Here is a 27,534-nt window from a genome sequence, read left to right as displayed (position 1 = left end):
AATAATTCACTTTCGATTTCGTAATTGGCCATCATCAATCACTGTGACAAAATCCTGCGATATTGCATTAACATTAAAAAGTAATTAAATACTAATGTGCCTGCTGATATGGAAAAATACGACACAAGTGACTAATACGGCGAAATAGTGTGTAAAAATTTAAATAGGAAACAAATAAATCAGCGCAAATGAGTGATTATGATTTAAATGAAAGGCAAGGCGACATATGGAAATTGATATGAGGTGGCGTCTTCAAGACGCTTCAACTAATAACACCCACTTTGTCTGAAGCAAAAAACGTCGAAAAACTTCATTTTGGCAAAACACGCGCGCGCTGTGAAGCGCACTCCCGTCAAAGTTGAGCTTTTCGAACACAAAAGGCGCGCGCAGGCGCTCCAAACACCACGTTCAACACTGCAGGATGCAACAGACAAGCGCGCCGGCACTCACTACGCACGAACTGCAAAAGCGTTCACAACAATGTGGCCCGATTTGCAAAGCGATTGGCAAAAAACTGCTCCAGCGCGACACTGCCGCAGGTGGGTGTACCAATTACCGAGGGGCGTGTGATTGTGTTTTTGTTAACCTCGCTTAATTTCATTTAACTTTATGGCGATTGTTTAATTTTCCCGCTGTTTTATATATACTTTTTCTATACAATTCAATTCACTTGTTGTGGCTATAAAAAAAGCGAATTTCAATGCGACAAACGGTAGCGGCTGGCACGCGGCACGTAAGTGTGAGCGCGCGTAGCGTAGCGATCTCGAAGCGCTCACAAATCACAAAATCGACTGAAGTTAACGATTCCTTGTAATCAAACATTTAAAATAATTTTGTTTAAAATGCCCATAAGTAGCAAATAGCGACGCGCATATACATATGTGTATCTACAAAGTAGATATGTCGAAACGGCCTATAACGATCGCCTAGCTTAAAGCTCGCTGCACAGGTAGATAGAGCCGTATGTGCCTGTGTGTGTGTGTGTAGCCGAGTGAGGGTGGCACAACAGTGTATTCGGGTAGCGAAAGCATTTTTGTATGGCTACTACCTGTTTGTACACACAGTCACACACACACATACATATGTGCGGTATGGGCGAAAATGTGTGAAAATTTTATATACATATATTTTTCTCAAGTTTTAAGCTCTAGCTTTTTTGCTAAGCCCCCTAAAATGCATGTGCTAAATATTTATGAATGTTTGAAGGCGTGTTGTGTGTGCGAAATTCCGACGTGTGAAGTACAGTAGTGAGCGCTTGTCAAAACCTATTACAAAAAAAAAAAACACGACAACAAAGTTGATGCCACAATGATTGGCAGGCCTAATTATTAGCTTATAACGCTTATGAAAAAAGTTACCAGGCGGTTGATAATTTGGCGAATTCCCATGCGGTTGTAATTTTACACTAACGTTCTTTGGTAATTCTAACAATAAGCTCACGAGTCTTTTTCCGAAAAAGTACTATAAACTACAAAAAACGTTGACTTCGGTAGCATCGAAGCTACATATACATAATATCCTTCACAGTTACATTTTTTATATCATAAGTGGGTAAAAGGGTAAAAAAATTTGTTTTTACAATATTGATTTTGGACGTTCAGTTTGAAGGCAGCTAAATGAAAAAATGATCCGATTTGAACCGGAGATTATAACATTGCCTTGGACAATAACCCTTGCGAAATAGCAGTAAGATATCTTGACACATATAAAAGTTTTCCATTCAAGCACTTGATACCGAAGGTTCAGTTTATATGGCAGCTATATGCTATAGCTGACCGATAACGGCGGCTCCGACAAATGAGCAGCTCCTTAGTGAGACGACGTGTGCAGAATTTCTGTTCGATATCTCAAAACCTGAGGAACTAGTTACCACGTATACAAACGGACATGTTTTATCAATAAGGATATCAATTATACCGGGTTTCCAATAGAGATAATATAACTTCCTCGCTATTCGTCGAATTGTTGAAAATTTCGAGCGTACATTTTTTGACATAATGTTCAAGTGCCAATAAGAAAAAGAACCGTTCGAAGTAAAGTAAATATTGCTGCCGTTCAGGCAAGGGATGCTGAAGACCGCAATTTGTCGATTCAGAATTGGGACTGTCTCAAGCCACAACCTGGCGGATTTCGAAGAAAGTTCAAGTAGTGATTTAACACAATTAGACTACTTCTTGTAGGGTTATTTGAAGTCATTGGTCTTTAGCAATTAACCAGACTCTCTTCGTGCTATTCATGACGTACGACTTGATTTAGTGGAAAAGGTACTAGAAAATTGGGTACATAGAGTTCGTTCCTGCAAAAGAAGTCGTTGAGGCCACCTTGAATGATCTTATGTTCAGAATTTAATTGTATCGATTCACATTAAGTAAAAACATTTGAATTTCCTTAACAATTAGTGCGTTTTTGTTTTTAAGAAATTGTTATTGAAAAACTCTGCGTTGGGGTGTTTTTGTTTTTTTTTTTTTTGAACTATTAATCACGTCACGAAATTTCCTTGGAAATACCCTACAAATTTTAGCCCTTAATATTAACATAAAGAACTGGACCAAGGCCTGTAAAAATTTTCCATAGAAAATACACTACAATTTCTCAGAAGGCATACAGCCTTACATAAAAAGCCGAATATCTCGAGAAGTATTAGTGATAGCGATTTTGACCTCGAACATTTTTTATAGCAAATAAAATTTTCTACAAATTTGTCATGTAAATTGTCCTGTCATTTACGAGATATATACAAAAAAATGCGAAATTCTTGGAAAAATCAGGTTTAGAGCCCCGTACTACCTCGCCGGTGTGAGTTACGACTTTGTTGCACTGGGCATTTTTTGTAGAGTGAACCATTCTGAGAAATATGCGTCTAAAGTCAAAGCAATGCCATAAAATACCTCTGATCTGTAGGAATTTAAACTGTAATAGTGTATTTTCTACGGAAAATTTTTACAGGCCTTGGTCCTGTTCTTAAGGTTAATATCCGTATTAAGGGCTAAAATTTGTAGGGAAAAGTCCATAAAGGCACTATAATTTTGAGGTAAATCAATCCAGTAGAACCTGAGTAGATGTCTTTTTTATTGAAAAAGACAGTTTCGAAGTTTTAAAAAATAATCTGTAGACGTACTTAGTTTAACTATTGACTTTGAAAATTAAAAAAAAAAAAAATTTATTTCTAGACTAAAAGACCCCCTTAAAATTAGCTCCTTTTAATGACAGAGCATATCTTTCATTAGGATGTTATTTTTAGGCGTCTAGATCGTCGTCCAGATGCTCTCTGCCTAAAGTACGCATCACACAAATTTGCGCAAAACAAAGAGTACTACGGGTTTATATAAAAATTGCAAGGATTCTTATCACACGACGGTTGAGTAAAAGCCACATTGATATATCCGCTAATGTCAAGTTCGAAATTTTATTTCATATAGGCGGCATAATTTCAATTTGAAGAGGCATGAGCATAGCTGAGCTGCCACATAAAATACTTTTTTACGAACTAAATTTTTTTTTGTCAGTCTGGTAACACCTATTCATAAAACTTATGACGATTGCACTTATTTGACAGCATTTCGATGCCAAACTGATAACTTGATCATTAGATTTACCGATAAATTGAAAGGCTTAACGAGAGGATTGTGATTTACAGAGAAGGTAACCGGCACTGGTTGATCTAATAAATGTAAATGTCTATAGGTACATAGATGTTTACCTAGATATACTTATGTATATTTTTAACGTTGGCAGTTATGACAAGCGAGAACTTTCTAATGTCGAGCGCGGATGACGACAACTACAACAACAACGAAAATTGTGCAATTCCTGTTACTGACGATTTACGACTAGGCGATGTTAATTAACATTCGGCAAAGCTCCATACATAACTGAAATGGCTAACGGCTAACAGTTAACGGCTTCGTGTTTACACGTACATAGTATGCATGTTATGTTTACCAACGCTTGTGCAAAATATTTATGTACTTATGTAGGTGTGTAAATATTTTTGTTTTCAAGGTAGTAAATGCACTAATTTCTCAGCTTATATTCATTAGCGAACTGGCTAAGAGCGACGCACATACACATGTGGGTATATACATATGTATACGAATACACACATTCATATGTACATATTAATATCAGTAGAAACTTTTGTATATATTTGCCTCATTGGTAAGCGTTCAAGAGTCGCGAGGCGAGTTGTTGTTAAGCAGCCGCAAGAGGATCAAGTCAAATGATCAATTAGAGTAAAATTATATTTGGTTGCGCATACGAGAGAATTAACACTATTAAAAGTAACCGAACTCGGACGGTAACTAATTGCAAACGAGTCGCAACCGACGGTTGTGATTGTGGGTAGTGGTGGGTGGAGAGTGTCGTATAACTTTTTATACCCTGAAAAGAGTTGTAACACCCAGAAGGAAATGACATAGATCCTATAAAAATTATATATGTAAATGATCAGGGTGACTAAGTGAGTTGACTTGGCCATACCCGTCAGTTTTTATAGCAATACGTGAGCTAGTCGTTAAGGTTTTGAGCCATCGATCCGGAATTTGGCATACGTTCTTTTCTCCTCAAGTAGCTGCTCATTTGTCGGAAGCGTCAATAACGAACCACTATAGCATATGACTCCCATACAAAGTGATCGCTCAAATTTCTACCTTGTATGGAAAACCTTTTTATTTGTCGAGATATCTGCACGAAATTTAGCACGGATGATTGCTTACAATTACGGAAATTGTTTCCGAAGAAATTCTTTTGATCCGATTACCACAGCAAATAGCTGTCATACAAACGAATTGTTCAAAATTCAGTCCTTGTATGGAAAACTTTTTTATTTGACAAGATATCTTCACGAAATTTAGCATGGATTATTGTCCAAGACAAAGGTACAAATGCTTGAAGAACTATCCACGTCGGAGCAGTATATCATATGGCTCCCATACAAACTGATTGCTCAAAATCAAAAATCAAAATCTAGTTCCTTTACGGAAAACTTTTGTATATGACGGGATATCTGCACGAAATTTAGATCGGACCACTATAGCATATAGTTGGCATGTAATCTAATCGATAAAAATCCATGTCTTATGTAAAATCTTTTGTATTTGTGCAGGGTATTTTATCTTCAGTGCAACCGGAATTAACGTTTTTTCTTGTGTTTGCTAATTTCCTGGCGCCAAGAGTGTGTTGGATGAATATTATTGATATATTGATTTCAGTTAGCCAGATTTGCGAACTGCTTATACTTTAACAACAACAGCAATAATTTTATACTTTTGCACTCGCAATTCACGTCAAAGGGTATTAATTTGTTTACTCAACAAAATATTAATAAACACACAGATTTCAAACAAAAAATACGAGTTTTATTTGTTGTAGCCAGCAAAAACATTTATGCTACTTTGTTGTTGCAATTTATTATCGACTATTTGGGGCACTTCAGGCTTTTCATGCTTCACTGCACGGAGCAAAATAAAAAGGAACCAAATGCGCTAATTAAAATTCACGTGCACTCACATTGTATGTATGTATGTATGTAGGCGAGGGTGTCCTACGGCATCACAGCGAATGTTGCAGCAGAAATAGCGAATTTATTGCTTTTATCAGCGCTATAAATACATCGATCAGGCAGCCAGCGCCCGGCAGCAAGCAGCCCAAAGCGTGAGACGATCAAACGCCCGATCGCTGGTTGGTAGCAGATCAATAGGTGTGAACACACGCGAGTAGCAGGCGGGAAAAATATAGCGGAAGCCAAGAAAGAAAGCAACACGCGTTCCAAGTGTGCTTTAAAATCGAGCTAGCACGCTTTTGATGGCGCACATAAAGGGACGCTAACATTAAAGTAAATTTATAGAAGCTTAGCGCGTGGCAGATCGCCACAAATCGAAATCCCATCGATCATTATTATATATTTGTGCATATGTGTGTCGATAATTGTATATGGGCGGCGCTAAAATTAAAATAAATGCGACTCTGACGTTATGCACTCAAGCTAAATCAGCGATTTACTAATTTATAGCTGACGGCTACAAAATATCTGCGCATATATTCCACCCAAATACATATGTATGTATGTATGTATGTATGTATATTTATATAATATATTATACGGTGTATGGCATGTACTCAGATATAAACGCTAGAAATCGGGTTCATGCGCAGCAGTAAGGTTTTAATTTAATGCCTTAGCAAGTGGCAATGGACCGAATATGTACATATATACACAAACATACGACTATATGTATACATACATACATGGTATATGTGGTGCAATGTGATGGCCTGCGTCAGCTTGTCTAGAAAATTGAGGTGTTGATCGTTGCCTGCCACATATTTCACACTTTAAATTGCAAACACACTGAATTTTTTAATTAAAATGTTTATGTCTCATGCTGTGAGAAAAAAGACTAAAAATAATCTAGAAGCGTAACAAATAATTGAGCATTTATTTTCACTTGGAAGGACATTTACGCGGCCGTTAAGAATATGTTTAATGAAAACAAGCTAATAACTGTAAATAATTTCGTAGAGCGAAAGCATTTTTATTGTACGAAAGTTGTTTTCGGGATCCCGAACGTGAAACTAACATACATATGACCTGGTCTAGGAAAAGGGAACTAAAGTGCGAAAACTAGTTTTCTGGGAAACAATAACTGGTTAAAAATACACAACTCGTTTCGTCAGTTTCTCGTTATCGTTATTTTTTGACACCTAAGCCCCCTTTCCGTAAACCAGGTCACACATCACGAAATCTCATTGTATTTTGACATACAGTAGGCTTTGATTTGCATAAAACTTGAAAGTTTTGAAGCAGTATTTGTTTATTCTCCTTCGAAAGCTTCCAAGATGCCACATTTGAGAGCTATTAAGTACTTAAAAAGTCGAAGGCGTTTGTATAACTGTGGTACCAAAATCGTTTTGATGCACAAAAATGTGGACCGACTTGCCGAAACGCGGAATTTTGCAGAGCTACCTCAGCACAGGACGATAGGACGAGTTAACTGACACTTTCAGGACAAAAATTGGCCTGAAAGGATATAAATGTGTCTCTAAATACAATAATGAACAGCTTGAGGGAATTTCAGATCCAATTTCGTGCCACTACGTCAAAACCTTTGCTAACGAGAAACAAATAAAAAACACAAGACTAAATAGCTGAACATGTGGATGATGATTGGAGCCAAATGGTTTCGCTGACAAACAAGTCCTAGTTTTAGATGTCGAACACAACTAAGCGTGCTTGGTTCATGTTTGAGGATGTTTAGCAAAACAAGGATTTGGTAAACTAATCATGCCAACTTCATGACAACGATATATCGTCGTGTACTTCTGTCATCAACAGATGTTTGATTTAGGGCAGGAAGCCGGGATTTGGTTCTAAATGAGGACAAGAACCCAAAACAACGGAGTCGCTTGTATAGCAGCTGGAAACAAGAAAACGGCATAGCTTCATTAGATTGGACCTCAGTGACTGAAGTCGATTGCTGTCTTGTTGAACTTATTGCATTTATAGTATATATGTAACGGCTTTTGGCATAAAGTTTTAATATTGTTGTCAAAAACTATCTTCGCTTTACAAAGCTTTAGAGAGTAGCGAATCGAACAAGCTATAACAGCTATAAAACAGCTGTCAGCAATCTCGATGCCTTATTGCGTAGTCCGCGGTCGCATGCGCAATTTTGTTGCACTTCTTTCTTGGCAGATAAATACTCGTTTTCGCACCAACTATTATTGCCCATCGATGGAAGCAGGGTAAATACCTCGTTTTTTTATATACAATTATATTTTATTTCAAGTCTTAAGTTTTTGAAATCAGTGAAATGCGGGAGGTAATTTTTACCGGCCTTACAACATGAAGCCGAGCATTGCCATGATTGCGTCACATCCAGTTGCAAATTCCAATCGGTTTAGCTTGCTGAACTGGTTTCAAATATGATTTATTGCGGTTAGGGTTGTCGCAATGGATCTATTTTTCATCACCAGTCACCAACCGATGCAAAAGCGACTTATTTTTGTAGCGTTCAAGCAGCATTTTTGACATACAAAATAGCCTTCAACGTCTCTTAGTTTCAATTCATATGACACCTAATCTCCTTGCTTTTAAACGTGTTGAATTGGCTATTTGAGTGACTTTCAAAGATTCTGCGAGCTCTTTTTGTGTTTATCAGCAATCTTCCGCACTAATATGGTTTTAGACTAAATCTTCGTCTCCTTTTTTGGCGTAGACACCGCTTACGTGGTTGTGGACTAAATACAAAATTAATATGTCACAAGGGAAATTACAAACTCCTAACAAAAACTTATAAAAGGAAACAAATTTTACTCCATTTTGTGTTAAAGATCCTAGAACTCAGACATTTTAAAACCGGAAAACATTTCATAACAAAATAATCACAGCGCCTTCGATAAGTTACGGGATTGCATGGCAAAATCGTCACGCTTCGTGAACAATTTGAAGGCTCGCTAACGGAAGCTTCATTATGCAGAACAGTGGCGAGGTTTACTTAATTTGTTTTTATTTAAATGCGGCAGTTGCTTTAGTAATTAATGAAATTAATTAGAGACAATATTTGAGGTAAACAACAAATCGATTTGACTTCCTAAACAAAATTTCATGTATATAATGGATTTATGGGTGTTATAATGTAGGGTTTCGGCCTCGAGCTATAATTATATTTTAAAGACTTTGTATGTTATATCATATAGAGGAGATTATTTAATTTTTAAAATCTTCTAGGTGCTCTTTGGAATTTTTTAAAATATCGTATGTTATGATCCAATTATAAAATACGGAGCGATCTAATAGAGAAAGTTGATAGATTTATTTGATATTAGATCTTGAAAGTAATTATTTCTGACTTTAGATTTCATTGCTGTTGTCTGGAAGATGACTAAGCGGATTCATGCTAGAAATACAAGAAAAGAGAACAAAATATATATGAATTCAGAAGGATGCACTCAAAGTATTCTTGTACAACCAACGAATAGATCACGTGTTTCGACTTAAAACCCAATGAAGCGATCAAAACAGAATACACATTCCAAGCACAGAAAATTAGATGACACTTTCCCAATAACACCCCGATGCACTTAGCTGAGGGCTACGACTGCACCTCGGACAAAGAGCGCATGGGATCAACGCGTGTGCAGCAATTGTTTTCGCTTTGATTGCTTTTGTTTTTCAAAATTGTACTCGTAAATTAGCAATTATCATTGAGTCGGCAATCAGCAGGTCTGTCACGTGACCGACGCGATCGACCATACACCAACTACAAATGACGGAGTAAAACGGGTGGGGAGTGCTTATGAGCAAAGCCAATGGACGCGATTGCATACAAAAAAAACAGTAATTTAGCGTGTGAGTACACGGCAGACGAACGGTCATTCCGATACCGCGGCAGACGACCAGTGACATTCGGACATAAGCAAGTTCAAAGTCAATTTTACAATTTGCCTAATCGGTTACAAACAATACAAACATATGTATGTGTGTCCGTGAGTTTGCATTTGATTTATGCTGCTGATCGCGGCGGAACCTGCCACCGTCCGCCGTCACAGTTCCTGCTGCTGCAGCTGTTGTCACAAATAATTGTCTACAGTTGAGTGAACGTGCCAATTGGGCGCCATTAGCCCAAGTACCAGCGACAAGCGAGCGAGTGTTGTAAAAGATTTTTCATATGCCTATCACTCGTATATATGTATGTATGTGCATATGTATTTATGCGGAAGAGGCGCTGCGATCGAGTGGGAAGAGGCTTTTAAGCAAATGTGAAAATTGAATTCATTTTAGCACTAGACTTCTTTTAGTTTTCATGTTTGCTTGTCATTTGTAACATTGTAATTTGTCTATGTTCTATTCTGTCATGAAAGAAATGAATTCGCACCCTTCCCCTGTTGGCGGCCGTTAGATATTTTGTAGTATAATTATTTTCATTCGCCGTCGATCAGACATGCGATCGCGCCATTTCTCTGCCACAATTTATCGTTGACAGAATTTCTCCACCCACAACATCGTTTTTATTGACTGTGCAATGTAGTTCGGTATACGACGAATTCAGCCAGTGATCTCAATTAGTTGGGGGTTAATGTAGTATCCGTACAAGCGGATGCTTTTCTCCATATAGAAAAATATACGTATAAAATGTCTGTATGTATATTTAAGAAAATGTAGTTAAATAGTTTTTAATAAATATGAATGAATTTTCAGTTTCGAATCGATCTCTTCTTCGCCGTGTTGGCGAGTTTTTCGCTATTAAACTAATATGGATGAAAGCAAATTAAAATTTTTTTGAAGAAAAGTCAAGGTTATTTCTTGCCATCGCCTGTTTCTTTCGAAAGTTAGATCATTCCGATGACGTCAAGACTATTGCGGCAGGAAATAAGCTAACAAGATTGATATACATATGTATATTAGATATGTGAAAGTCCTCAGATCTATAGAGTGACTTTCGCGGATGTTATGGTAGTGCATAAGTCGCCGGCTGAACCCTAATCATGATCATAAAAGTTTTCTTATTTCTGGCTAAAATAATCTTGGTTGAGATTTTAAGTAGTCCAGCCAATGTAGAACTTTTAATGCAGTCAAGGGCTCAACTAATAACTAAAACTCACAGCTTAAGTGTCAAAGATTAAGACTTTCAAAAAAGAGAGTGGAAGTGAATTTTGAACAAACGGAGGCATATTTCGTTATTTTTCATTTTTTGGAATTGTTTGTCAATGGCTCAAAACCTTCCAAAGCATATTTTGGTTTAAAATCAGGTCAAAATGGTTTGGAAATAACATGTGCCATAGGACTAAGAGATGAAAATACCATCCATGAAATTTGGCTACGACTGTATACCCTTTTATAAAGAGTGTACACGAGGACCGCGTATAATCGTTTCGGCGCCGTTCGCATCACCTCGGACTGACTTTTGGAATGATTTAGCAGATTTTACATTGTGATCTTAAACTGAAAGCGTACAAAAACGTGTGCAAGAACTGAAGCCTCTCAAACTTTCTAAGCGTCATCGCTTCGCTTTATGGGCTCTTGAAGTCTCAAGAAGATCCGACGTTTTCAACCAAATTTTGTTCAGTGATGATGCCTATTTCTGGTTCAATGAGTCAATGGGTATGTAAACAAACAAAATTGACGCATTTGGAACGAAGAGATCCAAGAGCTGCCATTTCGTCCAGAGAAAACAATGGTTTGGTGTGGTGTGTGACCCGGTGAAATCATCGGTCCATATTTATTCAAGAATCATGTCGGTGAGAACGTAAACGTCAATGACAACCGACTATTTCATGTCGGAAATTGAAGCTCGTGATCTCGAGTTTGTATAAGACTTCCCACACATCGCGTCAATTAATGGATTTGTTGAGAGAAGACTTTGCTGAGCAGATCATTTCACGGACCACCAAGATCATGTGAAATTTTCTTGTGGGGATTTGTGAAGTCTAAAGCCTATGCGGACGATCCCGCTTCGATTCAGGCAAAACATCATGCGTGTCATTCGCCCGTTATCAGTCGAAATATTCGATTGAGTCATCGAAAATTGGACTCAACGGATGTACCATCGGAGACTTGGCCACGGCCAACATTTGAAAGAGATAATCTTCAAAAAATAAAGGCCAAAGAATGTTATTTCGAATGATAATAAACATTTCCCATTAAATTTGATGTTTCTCGGAACCTCGAAATGGATCACCCTTTAGTATATGTTTGTGTGATGGTTAATCTCTAAAATAAGTTATGGATCGATTCCAGACATTTGTGTTAATTTCTAGTTATGAAGCATGTCAATAACAGAATCGTACCAAAAGATCGTTAAACAGATCGTTCTGTATACTGTAGCAGGTTAAACTCTTACTTATCCAGAATCGATCCTGACATACCAAACATATGTATGTCTAGCGTGGAACGAGTCCCCGCATGACACTAACCACCTCTTTGCATGCCCTGCTAAACCTACACATCTGGCACCCCTCTTCTTATGGTGCGACCCCGTCGAAACACCACGTTTTCTGGGCCTACAGTTGGATAACCTCGATGAAAACTTATCTGATCCTTACCATCCTAACGAAGACTAGATAACCGTTACAACAACTTGTCGAGTAGAGCTCGCAAAACGGAAACTACACGTAGCATCATTGTCGGGGACATTTTTTCAGTCAAATTTGATCAGTATGCATCAATCGGAGTACTTCAAATCTGCATTTTCAACATAGTCTACACTATCGTCAATCAATAAAACGAGCTTATTTGTACCCATTCATTTTACATCTTATCTAGTTGGATAAACGCTTGCTTTTCTCTCTTTATTTGACTTATGCTTTTATGCTACCTGCTTGTTCGATTCGTCACTTTTGATGACTCGCAAACGAAGCATAATTTGAATGGAGCAAATTTGGCCTGAGACAAATTACAAACAAGAAACTACTTTAAATGAAAAAGCGCAAGCGAAGCACAACACACTAGTTGTCTAGGGCTAGTATTTGTATTCTCTTAATATATCTACATTTAGCCTAAGGAGTGATTATCTACATACCGTTCGGGATGGTTTCAGCTAAATTGTTGAGGTGGTGGAAACAAAACCGCTGTTCTGAAAATATAGAAAGAAAATATTGATTAATCTGATGTTTAATTGGTGAAATGGTTTTATTTACTGAAATAGTATCTACTATAGGGTAACAATTTGTGATTAAATTTGGGATTGAAAATCAAATCTTTCAAAAGCTTTCTTTTAAAGAACACACACACAATTAATTTATGTATGCAAAAATGTATTAATGAAAAACAAACAGTTGGCAATCATTTTACGATATATTCGTAATTGTAAGCCATTCTAAGTCTCTTTACTCATCAATCAATCAATACACGTTACTATTATTTGAAAAAATTATGACCATTTTGATTAAAAATTTCGCGGGATTGAGGCGAAAAAAATTACTATGGAACATTTTTCTCGCTTGCAGCTTTTTCCGGTGCAAATCCTCTTCTTTGTTGTCCTTGACAAATTACCGCTTTGTGGCAGCCTATTATTCCACCAATTGGTTAACTACTCTTTCGACCTCTCTTTTGGCTTCACTCTTTTGCTTGGCCTCCTTATCCTCATCCTTCTTTTCCTGCTGCTCATTTTCAAGTTTCTCCAACAATTCGGTCAAGTCTTTGCTTTCGTCTTCACCAAGCACATGAAATACTCTACACGCGGCCACATTGTTGATCACAGATTGCTCCATCATTTTATTTAGATGAAACTCGCGTGTGATCTTCGTGCACACGACACCCTTTTGTTCTTGCACCAAAGTGTTGTCATACAAGTTGAATGTAGTCTTCATATTGCGCAGATCATAAGTTTCTTCATCGAACTCTTTGCCCAACTTGAAGGTGAGTACAGTTGGTTGATCATCGATCACTGTGATTAAATTATGGGTGCTTTCAACCTTATGTAGCATAACGATCGGTTTTTTGGTGTTGCCTAATTTGCGTTGAACCAAGCCCATGCCAAGCTCCTTCATATAGGCATCGTAGTTATCACTACTCACCAGCTGATACTGGTTACCCTCCCAACAGTTGATTTTTTTTAACATTTTGCTATTATTGTATTATTTCTTTAATTTTTAACGGAAAATTTTGAAAATTATTCAAAATTTTTGTATGAAATGTTTACGAACACAATTTTTTTTGTGTGGAATCTGTTCTTCATTCGTTTTTGAAGGCAATGTTTGTGCACGAGTAACGTTTCTAGGGTTTCAAATAGTTTTTTTTGTGTAGTGTTGAGAAAGGTATTGATAAATTAGAACTATGTATGTATGTGCCTATACTCGTATTTAATAATGTAATGTATAAAACCATGTAAAATGTTCCATTTTTTACATGACAAAAGAACAAAAAATATGCTAACTAACCCATTCGGAATATCAAGCATACAAAAATCTAATGGTCCATAATACTAATTAGCATAAAAACTAGATTAAAAGTAATAATTCTTAAAAAACGATAAATAAAAGCGACCTGATTTTTATGTTCTTTCGTTTCTTAATATTTTTTTATATTTTTAGTAAGCGGAAGTAAATTATATAATATTATATTAAATAATTATCATTGTAGTTCTTAATTTATTTCCTTCAATGTCGCAGAGTAGAGAAAACAGACTGCCTCGCAACGTTACAATCGACAACATAGATACCGAGAGTTAAAAGGGAAGCGAGACGCATTTGCAGCCAAAAAAGAGGGGGACCGAAATGCGTGAGTACGAAGAGCTTGACGAGGTGGCCGATGGAGGTAGTTTTCGAAAATTTTACGAAACGATGTGGGGTTTCAAAGTTTCAAAACTCTTGTAGATCCCCCAGAGATGATCTAGCGACTAATGCCCAGATCATAATTATGAGGGAACACTTCGCCAACCTGCTGAATGGCAGTGAAAGCATAACACTAGGAGATGGTAAACACAGCCTGAGGAAGTTCGAATTGCAATTACCCGTCTGAAGAACAACAAAGCGGCGGAGGTCGATGGATTGGCGAACGAGCTATTTAAATACGGCGGCGAGGAACTGATAAGGAAGATGCATCAGCTTCTTTGTATAATATGGTCGGAAAAAAGCATGCCCGACGATTGGAATTTAAGTGTGCTCTGCCCTATCCACAAAAAGGTAGACCCCACCATCTGCGCTAACTATCGTGGGATAAGCCTCCTCAACATCGCATATAAGGTTCTATCAAATGTATTGTGTGAACGATTAAAGCGCACCGTCCGCAAAATTATTGGATTTTGGCTTCAGACCTGGAAAATCAATAGCTGACCAGATATTCACCATGCGCCTAATCTTATAAAATACCCATGAAAAGAGAATCGAATCACTTCTTAGTGGCTTTCAAAGCTGTTTTTTGACAGCAGGCCTTTATGCCGCTATGTCTGAATTTGAAATCCCCGCAAAACTAATACGGCTGTATAAACCGACGTTGAGCAATACCAAAACCTCCGTCAGGATTGGGAAGCATCTTTCCGCGGTGTTCGATACCAAATGAGGTTTCAGACATAGCGACTCCCTACCGTGCGTCTTTTTTAATCTACTCCTGGAGAAAATAATTCGAAATTGCAGAGCTAAGTAGAATATATATAATCTACTATACGAGTAAGAGTGTACAACTGCTGCCGTACTCCGATGATATTAATATCATTGGCGAAGTAAATGGGTCTAGTGGTAAACGAAGGCAATATTTTCTGTCATCAAACAAACAATCGTCGCATTCGCAACTTGGCTCCCACATCTCTGTGGTCAGTCATAACTGTCATAGATAATACTAATATACACAAACTCCAACGTCAACCTCGTAATTCAACGCAGAATAACTGTTGTCAACAGGTGCCCTTTCTCGACGAACAAAGACCAAATTCTACAAGTCATTGATCATCCTCCTCCTTGTCCTGATAAATTAAAATTCAGTAAAACTTTTAACGGTAAAAATAGAATTTTATTTTAAATTATCTATATATTCTTTCAATAGATTACTATTAAGAAAAAGAAAGTGCCAATAAAAGAGGTCGCAAAACGACTCCTCGTGAGGACGAGTTAATTATCCGCGAATCAAAAAAGGATTCCCACAAGACGGCAAATCAAATTCGAGTGGCGAAAATCAAAATGTACCATCTGCAGATACCGTAAAAAGACGATTACGCGAGCCAGGACTTTTTGGAAGTGTTTCAAGGAAGAAGCCATTACTCTCTGCACGCAATCGAGGGAGCTGTTTACAGTTTGCAAAGTAATACCGCCATTGAACAGCAAAAGAGTGGAAAAGAGTATTATTTTCTGATGAAAGCAAGATAAGTATGATTTTTTTAGATGAAAAAACGTATGTCAACAGGCCTCAATGCAAGGAGTTGGACCCCAAATACACTAGGCCAACTTTAAAGCAAGGTGGCGGCTGTATACTTATTTAGGGTATCATGTCGTGGCGAGATGTTGGGCCTATTAGTAAAAACGATGACCACATGGACCAGTTCAAATATACGTAGGTTGCTATATATATTTCTGGCCTAATAATGTAAATAGGCATATTTATCAACGATGTTTTGTTTAATTTTCTTTTTTTTTTGTTTTTTTATTTTATTTTTTGTTTTTTTGTCGATTGCTGTTTTGTTTCGGGCTCATACGCATAGATCCATGATTCGTCACCTGTGACGATCTTATAAACGTCTTTTGAAGCACCGCGATCGTATTTTTTCAGCATTTCTTTACACCAATCCACACGAGCCTTTTTTTGAGCGATTGTCAAATTGTGCGGGATCCAACGAGAACAAACCTTTTTTACACCTGGCCGTAATGCAATAATCGAATGTATGCTGGTGGGAGAAATGCATAGGCATGCCTCTATCTGAAGGTATGTTACATGACGGTCTTGCATTATCAGTTCACGTACGGCATCGATGTTTTCTAGCACAACGGCTGTTTTTGGACGACCTTCACAGAATTCGTTTTTGAGCGAGCGTCGGCCACGATTGAATTCGTTGTACCAGTTTTTCATAGTGCTATAAGATGGTGCTTCATAGCCATATGAAGATTTTAGTTCATCGATGCACTCTTGTCGTGATAATCCACGTCGAAAGTTGTGAAAAATGATCGCACGAAAATGTTCACGAGTTATTTCCATTTTTTGGCCGAGATGAATTTTTTAATTCCCTGTAAATAAAACAATTCACGATTAAATGACGAAACGTTCTGAGTGATGTTATGCTAAAAAATGTCAAACTTTCCAATGGAAATGTCAGATTGCACCTGGCAACACTTAGTGTTGTCCTAGGCCAGAATATATATAGCAGCCCTACTATGTCAATCTTGGACAACGTAATGTTACCATTTGCTGATGACAAAATACCCGTAACGTGCGCAAGATTACGATCCGAAACATACTGCGCGTGGTACAAAGCAATGATTTTAGAAAAACGTGGTGACTCTATTAGACCGACTTTTATGCAGCCCGGACTTAAACCCAATCGAAAATCTTTGGACATATTTGAAGGAAAGAGTTCGGTTCCATAAAGTTGGAAATTCCCAGGAATTAATAAAGGTTAAATAGGAATGGAATTAAATTCCAAAGGACATCTGGAATTTGAATTTAATCATTTTAATATTATCTTTAAAACCGAAAAACAACCACGTTGTTACATTAGTTGCACGCATCTGCATACTTAACTGAAGGATTTTCAATATTCCAGTTTACTTTATAGCGCATATATCGGTGAATATGTGAGATATCTTGTTGTTGTTTTTCTATAACTATCATTTACTGATTAATTTACGAATTAATTGAGTACGAGTGCATCTTAATTAATTGTGCTGATTGGAAATGATGTAAAGTCAAATAACTTTGTATTATATTTTCCATCCTTTTGACAGCTGTCACATTCTAATTGTTTAGACTCCTTGTAATAAGAAGCTTCACTTCAAAGGCGACTAACTTTGGAACTTTCTTCAACAAAATTGTAATTAATTTCCCACTAAATGGCTAAATATAATATAATCAACAAAACGATTTCAACTGATGCAGCAAAAATCCACAAACAAATGTACCGTATTAAATTAATGGCAAATAAATAATTTGTCTACAGAGAAATTTTACAACCAACCCAAAATACGCGAAAATTTATTAATTTCAACAGCGCTGTACCTGACAAGACAAATTAAAATTTTAAATTAAATGTTCGGCGAGAAATATAGCCAAAATAAAAGAAATTGCAAAATAAACGGTGCGCCTTACACCTGCCGGCAATCAGCAAAAATCTGTGCGCTTTTGGCAAAATTTAAAGGAAAAATTTCTGTGTGCTTATATAGTCTAACTATAGAAATACTAATTGATAATCGAACAATTTTTTTTTTTTAATTTAAATGTTCAAAATTTTCAAATTTACGCGAGGACACAAAATAGCGCGCGACGACAAATTAAGGTGACAGCAATGGCATAGATTAATTTTAAAAATTTGCATGTTTTAAAAGTGCTATTCATCGCATCAACACACATAGTACATATGCAATACGTATAAATTTCGAATAAAATGCCGACATTTCGGATTTGTGTGAATTAAATGCTGTTGAGAGTACACAAGTACACACGTCAATGCCATGGAAAGTAAATTTCGAAAATTTATTGCAAACGAAAGTGAAAGAGCTTTTAAGCAGAAATAAATATACATAATAAATGCATAAATACGTAAATGGGCGGTGCTAAAAATATTTGTGCAGTGGCATGGTATTTCGAGGATCGCAATGAGTTTTTTTTTTTACTTGCTTATTTATTCCGATTTTATAGAGAAAATGCCGAAGCGCGTTGAGTCTGGGAATTTTTGTATGTATGTGAGAGTAAAAATAGAAATACTAGAGGCGGGATGGAAATTCCTACATTTGAATTTATGCGAATCGGAATTGGTGACTGACAGTAATGGAAAACGTTTAAAATTGAATAAATATAATTAAAACAAAAAAAAAATTATTAAAATGTGTATAGTAAAAATTCAAGAGCAAACATTAATATATAATTAATTTAAAATTAAATTCAACACAAATATTATAATTTTAGAACATGGCAGTAGTTCCATACCGTCCATAAGCAAAACCAGCGTCCTTAGGGTGTTATAGGTACATGTATCCTAAAAATCTCGAAATTAAATTTTTACTCGAGAACGACCGAACGCATATCAACACTATATACGGAGGCTGCTTTATATATTTCTGGCCTAGGCAACACTAAGTGTTGCCAGGTGCAATCTGACATTTCCATTGGAAAGTTTGACATTTTTTAGCATAACATCACTCAGAACATTTTGTCATTTAATCGTGAATTGTTTTATTTACAGGAATTAAAAAATTCATCTCGGCCAAAAAATGGAATTAACTCGTGAACATTTTCGTGCGATCATTTTTCACCCAACATTCGACGTGGATTATCACGACAAGAGTGCATCGATGAACTAAAATCTTTGTATGGCTATGAAGCACCATCCTATAGCACTGTGAAAAACTGGTACAATGAATTCAATCGTGGCCGACGCTCGCTCAAAGACGAATTCCGTGAAGGTCGTCCAAAACAGCCTTTGTGCCAGAAAACATCGATGCCGTACGTGAACTGATAATGCAAGACCGTTATGTAACATACCTTCAGATAGAGGCATGCCTATGCATTTCTCCCACCAGCATGCGATTCGATTCGCATGAACACCTGGCCGTAAAAAAGGTTTGTTCTCGTTGGATCCCGCACAATTTGACAATCGCTCAAAAAAAGGCTCGTGTGGATTGGTGAAAAGAAATGCTGAAAAAATACGATCGCGGTGCTTCAAAAGGCGTTTATAAGATCGTCACAGGTGACGAATCATGGATCTATGCGTATGAGCAAAACTGGTCATGTGGCGACTGTTCCGCTTGAGCAACGTAGGACGGTCAATTCTGAGTGGTACACCACCATTTGTTTGCCTGAAGTCTTCGGAGAAATTCGAAAAACGAACAATAGAAGACGAATCATTGTGCACCATGACAATGCGAGCTCTCATACATCGGCTCAAAGCAACGCCTTTTTGACCGGCCAAAACGTCGAATTGATGGGTCATCCGCCGTACAGCCCTGACGTGGCACCCAATGACTTCTTTTTATTCCCACACATCAAGAAAATAATGCGTGGTCAACGATTTTCGTCGCCAGAAGATGCTGTTGAAGCATTCAAAAACCATGTTTTGGAGGTGTCTCAATCGGAGTGGAAAAAGTGCTTCGAAAATTGGTTTGAGCGCATGCAAAAGTGTATAAATCTTAATGGAGAATAAATACAATAAACAATAAAACCATTTTCGTTGATAAATATTCCTATTTTCATTAATTGGCCAGAAATATATATAGCAGCCCTCGTATAAAGAGGTATTTATCGTTTATTATTATTATGGAGGGAACACTTCTTCAGCTTTCTGAATGGCTGTGAAAGCAAAAAACCAGGAGATGGAGAACCCGATTTCCCAATCGATGACAATGGAGCATACGTTCCATTCCCCAACTAGTGTAAAAGCTCGAATAGCAATTACGCGTCTGAAGAACAACAAAGCGGCAGGGGCCAATGGATTGCCAGCCGAGCTATTCAAATACAGCATGCCGCAGCTTCTTTGTAGAATATGGTCGAACGAAAGCATGCCCGACGATTGGAATTTAAGTGTGCTCTGCCAAATCCACACAAAGAGAGACCCTACAATCTGCGGAAATACCGTGGGATAAGCCTTCTCAACATCGCATATAAGGTTCTATCGAGCGTACTGGGCCTGGAATATCAACAACTGACGAGATATTCACCATGCGCCAAATCTTGGAAAAGACCCGTGAAAAGAGGATCAACACAATCCTCTTCGTCGATTTTAAAGCTGCTTTTGACAGCACGAAAGGAGGTGCCTTTATGCCGCTTTGCCTGAATTCGGTGTCTCTGTAAAACTAATATGGCTGTGTAAACTGACGTTCAGCAATACCAAAAACCTCATACGGAAGAGCCTCTCCTAGTGGTTCGATACCAAAGGTGGTTTCAGACAAGCCGACTCCACATCGAGCGACTTCTTCAAACTACTCCTGGAGAATATAATTCGAGCTGCAAATCTGAATAGAGAAGGTACAATCTTCTATAAGAGTGTACAACTGCTGGCGTATGCCGATGATATTGATATCATCGGCCTCAACACCCGCGCCGTTAACTCTGCTTTCTACAGGCTGGACAAGGAGCACAGAAAATGGGTCTGGCAGTGAACGACGGCAAAACGAAATATCTCCTGTCATCAAACAAACAGTCGTCGCACTCGCGACTTGGCTCTCACTTCACTGTTGACAGTCATAACTTTGAAGTTGTAGATAATTTCGTCTATCTAGGAACCAGCGTAAACACCACCAAAAATGTCAGCGTGGAAACCCTACGCAGGATTGCTCTTGCCAACAGGTGCTACTTCGGACTGAGTAGGCAATTGAAAAGTAAAGTCCTCTCTCGACGAACAAAAGCTAAACTCTATAAGTCGCTCATAATTCCCGTCTTGCTATATGGTGCAGAGGCTTGGGCGATGACAGCAACCGATGAGTCGACGTTACGAGTTTTCGAGAGAAAAGTTCTGCGAAAGATTTATGGTCCTTTGCGCATTGGCCACGGCGAATATCGCATTCGATGGAACGATGAGCTGTACGAGATATACGACGACATCGACATAGTTCAGCGAATTAAAAGATAGCGGCTACGCTGGCTAGGTCATGTTGTCCGAATGGACGAAAACACTCCAGCACTGAAAGTATTCGACGGAGTACCCGCCGGGGGAAGCAGAGGAAGAGGAAGACCTGCAATCTGTTGGAAGGACCAAGTGGAGAAGGACCTAGCTACGCTTGGAATATTCAATTGGCGCCATGTAGCGAAAAGACGAAACGACTGGCGCGCTGTTGTTAGCTTGGCTATAATCGCGTAAGCGGTGTCTACGCCAATTAAAAAGAAGAAGAATTAGTACCCAGAAGTTTTAACGCATATCATTTCCTGTAATTATAGACAATAAAAATATTGTTTTGCATTGTAGATTTTTATATAATTTTTAGCTGACAATCATCCTCACGCGAGACACTTTTTTTTAGAGTTCTTCGTGACGTTGGGCTACGGGATCAATTTTTTTTTTAATTAATGGCGGATTTGTAAAGTAGATTGAATTCTATAAATGTACATTACTTTTTCAAAAATAATAATAATATTTTTATCCCGCAAGAGAATACAATCGCCTAACAAATAAACCTCAGCAGTAATCAATGCTGAAGAATACACTAAAGCGGGAACAAGTGCAAGGAAATTGGACTAAAAATGTCGCATATTTTTCTTAAGAAATTTTAAACATATTCTAAGTTAGAAATATGCGGGAGTAATTAGTTTATATTTATGTAACTACAATTTTTGTACTTAAATATTCCGAAATACTGTTCGCAAAGAACTGAATCAAGAAGTAAGCTAAATATTTGTTTAAGAATACAAAGATTATGCTTTGCAAATAACTAGCAACTATGTATTTATGATTATTTTTAAAGTACACAAGAGACCCCCCACCCGAGTCGAAACCGCACGTGTGTACAATAACAATACCACAAAATAGCTAACACAAAAGCAAAACGCAATTAAAACCAGTTTTAACTAAAAATATTTACTATAAAACAAGCAAAAAACAAAAAAACAAATTTGCATTGAATGAAATCGAGGATCAAAAGTAAAAGCAAATAATAAATTAAAACGAAAATGTGGCTTTTGCTTGCGCTCGACGCCAGTAGATGCCAATCAGAATGCCGACGCGCTCAGACTAGCTATTTTTAACGAATTTATGCCACACACATACACACCTACCTGTGTTCAACTACAAACCGAAATGTATTCAAATATGTACGGACATATTAATTTTCTTAAAAATAGCCGGAATGTACTCGACGCTTGTAACGCTTAAGCCTTTGTGGGCCAACGCTTAAGGCAATTCGTGTCGATTTGAGCGATATTGACTATTGATTAAATGCACCGCATGCCTGTACGATGATATGGCAATGCATGTTAATAATCAATGGAAAATGTATAACAACAACAACAAAACACTTACAGTGACCCCTAATGGCACACTTAGCTGATAATTAGATTTTACACATAATTTTATAACATAAGTAAGTACATACAAAGACATTGAGTGTGATGTGATTAGTCATACAAAGTAGTTGAATAGAAAACAAAAGCTGCTTTTCATCCCGAGAACTTGTTAAGTGGCGAATCGAACAAAACCTGGTATAAACCTGGTAGACTGGCATAATGAAGTGTGGCGATTCCAAAAAAAACTGGTATAACTTTGATAAACTGGCATAATGAACAGTCAGAAAGATTTTAAAGGACTGTTTTAATTCAGTCAAATTTCTGCTTTTTTATATACCTCTTGCTTCACATAACCTCATAAAAAAGTCTGCTGCAGTCAGAAAGCTCTTGGATTTGCCTGTATTGACACTGCAACAGCTGCGATTGTTTCTTGAACACGAACATATGGATGTCGATGGTGCGTTCTTCATGCGATACTTTCAGATTCGGCAAACATGTTTACAAAACTCCATCTACTCGGAGGAGATCTGCCTAAATACCCTTTGGAAATGACGAACTGCAAAGCATGTTACCGTTGCACTATATAAACTCCCTTATTCGATATTCCAAGAATTCATAAAAAAAAAATGGAAATAATAACCTGCCAGATAAAAAAGTAAGTCGATTACTCACACAGGAAAAGTTATTACGGTTTATTTTCGAAGCACGATTCGTGCGCCGCCTTGTAAATTCAACAGTACAAGGTGCGTTCCAAAGTAAACAGGACTTTTTGAATCTAGCGCTCCCTGGTGGCGCCATCTATATGTCGACTGGTGCTTTAAAATCAGCTATCTTTATCGATTGTCCAGTGAGAATTTCATGACATTTCCTGGATTTGAAGTGAAGTTATTGCGTTTTAAGTGTCAGTATGTTTGTGTTATCGGTGCGAAAATGAGCTTCGAACAAAGAGCAAACATTAAATTTTGTTTTAAAATTGGCAAAACTTTTACCGAAAAGTTTCAATTGATGAAACAAGTTTATGGCGATGATTGCCTATCTCTTAGCAAAGTGCACGAGTGGTTTCAACGTTTTCAAAGTGGTCGTGAGGACATAAATGACGATCAAAATGTGGGCCAATTAAAATCCATGATCACCGGAAATTCCATCGAAACTGTGCGTGAATTTATCAAAAATCAGCCGAAATCATCATTGAAATTCATGGAAATGGAAATAAACATCTTCGAATCATCGATTTATCGCATTTTGACCGAACATTTGGGCTTACGAAAGGTGTTTGCACGGTTTGTTCCGCACAAATTGACTAACGACCAAAAATTGCTCAGAATCCAAAATTCGAAGGACGATTATTTGACCAAAAATCACATTTTAACCATTCACCACTCCACGTATTCACCTGATAAGGCACCGTGCGATTTCTTTCTTTTTGGAAAAATGCATTTGTCCATGAAAGGAAAGTGTTATGCGGACGGCTAGGCTTAAACCGGCATACTAGCGGCCATACCGGCCAACGAGCTAAAACACTCGTTCGACATGCTTTTGGACCGTGCAAAAAGCTGTATTGAAGCAGAAAATAAATTGATTTTGCCGAAAAAAACATTTTTTCTGTTTTAAAACTTATAACTCATTCACTACCATGATGCTATTTATATAGTATAAAATAAGTAAAATCTCAGAACCCCGCTCTTCCGCGAAAATTAACCACAACAACGCTGATAAGCACTTCAAAACATGAAAAATGTTGAATACTTTATAAACATAAACTGGAAAAATATTTTTAGAAATAATTTACAGTTAAACAACTTCACATAAATATGTATTTAAAAGCGAATCGGCAAAGCAACATGTTTAAAACATTAAAACACAGTTACACACACATACACAGAAGCGGGCGACCGCAAATGCGAGCGGAAATTTGCACAAAATAAATAATTGTTCAAATTCAAATAAACAACAAAAAGGTCATAAAAATCAGTAAAGCTAACAGCAACAGCAGCTGACAGCGTCATTAAGCATTCAAGCAGATAAAAACAAAAACAAAAACAAGCAAAAGTAGAAAACAAAAACAAATGAAAAATACTGAGGAAACAATATGGAACAAGAGAAAAATTACGGTGGTGATACCCACCCACAATTACCCGGTTGGTTGGAAAGTGAGTGCGTCACACCAACAATAACAACAACAACAAGAATGGTGCAGTGGGCTGCAATAACAGAAGCGGCAACGCCACAGACAATCACAGAGTGCTGCCGTTAGACGCTTAATTTATACTAAAATTGGAAATTTTCATTAACCGAAGCTTGAACGAGACAAAAAAGTGGGAGTATTTAAATGTATTTTCTACATATACTATGTACATCTACATATATAATATAGTATATCTAACTGAATGAAATTAAAAAAATAAATAATTAAAAGAATAAAAATCAAATTCAAATCAACAAAGCGTCATCAAGCAAAAATTTTACTTTAACTGTTCGGCTGTGTAATGGGCACCGGGGTATACCGGTTTATGTGGGGTGGGGTATGACTACTCATAATTCGTGTGCAACGAAACTGCGCGCTCCGCAAGGTCGCTCTTATGTAGTGACTGCTAGCAAGCGACTACTTTGTGTCTAATATATAATATACCACATACATGTAGATCTTTAAATATGTTTGTATGTATGTATGTATGTAGGCACTTGTAGCGGTTGTGTTCATTCATTTGTTCGACACGTCGATCTGAGATATTTTATGCCACAAAAATTCCACTAATTAACCCGTACAATTTATTTGCGGTGTTCAGCAGCTGTTTTCAAAGAGGAACTACATAGGTGCATACTCGTGTCGGCTTATATACAAATACATATGTACATATGTACATGTACTCTCACATCAAGAAATCTCAGCTTTTAGCAGGTGTTAATCGATAGTATGGTTTTATTGCCCGAAATAACTACACAGTTAACGAATTTAAGTGATTTTGATAATAAGAATGGAAGATGAAAAATGGATATTAGTATACATAATGTATAAGGTCTAGTACCTCGTCACTAATGGCAAAAAAACGGGGACGGTCGATTTTCACAAGCTTGTCTTGAGAAGCATTTTAAGTCAGTTGTTGTAGCGGCAGAATTCTGCCGAGTTGACAGTCCTTGCCCGGATAAAAGTCCGGGTTCGTTCCGGTTACTTAGACCCGACTGTCGTGGGAACGCAGACTATAATCGTTAGCTACCGACTATAAGGTGGATGCATCCCACCTCCAAAAGATGAGTCACTATCGAAGAGTGTAGCTTGGTGTTGTTCTGATGGAAAACAGTTCCTTTTCTATTAGTCAAAGTTAGCCCCTGGGCTTTTGCTTCCTTTAGAGTGGCCAATTGTTGACAGGACAGGTCCGTTTTAGGGGGTTGGACGTATTAGAGCAGTTCATAGTAGAAGATCCCCTGTCAATCCCAGTAAACACAACAAAATCATGGTGACTGTCAATCTGAGCTTAGTCCATTTGCGCATTCGACAGCGACCGTTTTTACTTGTTGCTAGCTTAAGTATTTCAACAACAATGACAATATGCTTCAAACGGAATAGATTTTGTTGCAATTAAGCCGGGCTTCGTAAATAGAAATTCCATCCATGAGGTTCTTTTGTATTACTTCGGCATTCAAACAACAGACTTCTTTATATATTTAGTCTTATTTAAATAACATTTTTGTGCAATATTTAGTTCCTGGGCAATAGTTTAAAGCATATTAGATTTATATGGGTGCCCGGTGGCAGTGTAATCGCCCGAAACTGCAAAGCCAATGAGCTTGCTTGGGATGGCACCAATTTCATTTGATTGGAAGTGAGTCGGTTTTCCGATGTCCTTTTGCGTTTTAGCGTTGGACTTACGGACCATCAATGAGCTCACAAGTGCTAATCAACAACCAGAACTACTGCGAGATCCTTCTTGCTTAGAGTTAATCGTAAGAGGTCACGAGGCAAACTCAATTTCGTCGCAAAAGGTAGATGTTCCAACAGGACACTGTCTAATAGGTTCAAACGCGGTGCGTCTAAATATTTTGTCTCTTTGACAAAGCTGTAAGGAGGAAGGCGAGGTGGAATGATTTTATTACTTTCTCCTCTATTGCTCCGCTTTTGCCAGACTGAGATTGAAATATCTGAGTAGAGACACTTTTTGCAAACCTAGCGTAGTGGTTGGGATTGATATTAGCCGCCTTAATATATTTGTGGTAATCTCAAAATGCTTTGTATGTCTTTGTGAGAATCTGATGTGCCACTTTTATGAGTTTATGGAACAAATATCTGTCCAAGTGAAATCCATCAGTTAAGATCAATCTTATTATCTAACCTAACCTTGTTCGAGGATTAATACTATTCTTAAATTTCCAAAAACCCTCGAATGTTACCTGGTTAAAGCGATTACGTAGGTTGCTATATATATTTCTGGCCTAATAATGTAAATAGGCATATTTATCAACGAAAATGGTTGCGTTTTTATTTTTTTATTTTTTTTTCTGTTTTGTTTCGGGCTAATACGCATAGATCCATGACGATCCTGTGACGATCGTATAAACGTCTTTTGAAGCACCGCGATCGTATTTTTCAGCATTTCTTTACACCAATCCAATCCACACGAGCCTTTTTTTGAGCGATTGTCAAATTGTGCGGGATCCAACGAGAACAAACCTTTTTTACGGCCAGGTGTTCATGCAATATCGAATGTATGCTGGTGGGAGAAATGCATAGGCATGCCTCTATCTGAAGGTATGTTACATGACGGTCTTGCATTATCAGTTCACGTACGGCATCGATGTTTTCTGGCACAACGGCTGTGGACGACATTCACGGAATTCGTCTTTGAGCGAGCGTCGGCCACAATTGAATTCGTTGTGCCAGTTTTTCACAGTGCTATAGGATGGTGCTTCATAGCCATACAAAGATTTTAGTTCATCGATGCACTCTTGTCGTGATAATCCACGACGAA

The 27,534-nt window shown here is 37.6% G+C and overlaps 3 protein-coding genes across 3 annotated transcripts in view; all 3 read right to left on the bottom strand.

Moving 5' to 3' along the window:
- LOC120768696 (serine/threonine-protein kinase OSR1) overlaps positions 1-12,930 on the bottom strand; it is a 46,360-nt gene extending 33,430 nt beyond the window's left edge. Inside the window, exons 1-2 of the mRNA XM_040095490.1 lie at positions 12,921-12,930; positions 12,519-12,572 (exon numbers count right to left, since the gene is read on the bottom strand). Of these exons, the coding sequence (XP_039951424.1) occupies positions 12,519-12,572; positions 12,921-12,930 (64 nt within the window). The remainder of the gene's footprint in view (positions 1-12,518; positions 12,573-12,920) is intronic.
- Positions 1-27,534, bottom strand: part of LOC120767092 (E3 ubiquitin-protein ligase RNF181 homolog) — a 75,679-nt gene that overhangs the window by 38,292 nt on the left and 9,853 nt on the right. Inside the window, exon 2 of the mRNA XM_040092971.1 lies at positions 12,519-12,572. The gene's annotated coding sequence lies outside the window, so the exon portion shown is untranslated. The remainder of the gene's footprint in view (positions 1-12,518; positions 12,573-27,534) is intronic.
- LOC120767091 (probable fatty acid-binding protein) lies at positions 12,900-13,598 on the bottom strand. The gene has a single exon (XM_040092970.1). The coding sequence runs from the start codon at positions 13,558-13,560 to the stop codon at positions 13,009-13,011; it is 552 nt and encodes a 183-aa protein (XP_039948904.1). The 5' UTR covers positions 13,561-13,598; the 3' UTR covers positions 12,900-13,008.

This window comes from Bactrocera tryoni, chromosome 1, assembly GCF_016617805.1.
Source record: "Bactrocera tryoni isolate S06 chromosome 1, CSIRO_BtryS06_freeze2, whole genome shotgun sequence".
Taxonomy (NCBI): Eukaryota; Metazoa; Arthropoda; class Insecta; order Diptera; family Tephritidae; genus Bactrocera; species Bactrocera tryoni.
Note: the sequence above shows the minus strand (reverse complement) of the source record. Positions and strands in the feature narration are given on the sequence as shown.

Coding starts and splice junctions, on each gene's coding strand:
- LOC120767091 (XM_040092970.1), bottom strand. CDS start 13,560: ATGTTAAAAAAAATCAACTGTTGGGAGGGTAACCAGTATCAGCTGGTG.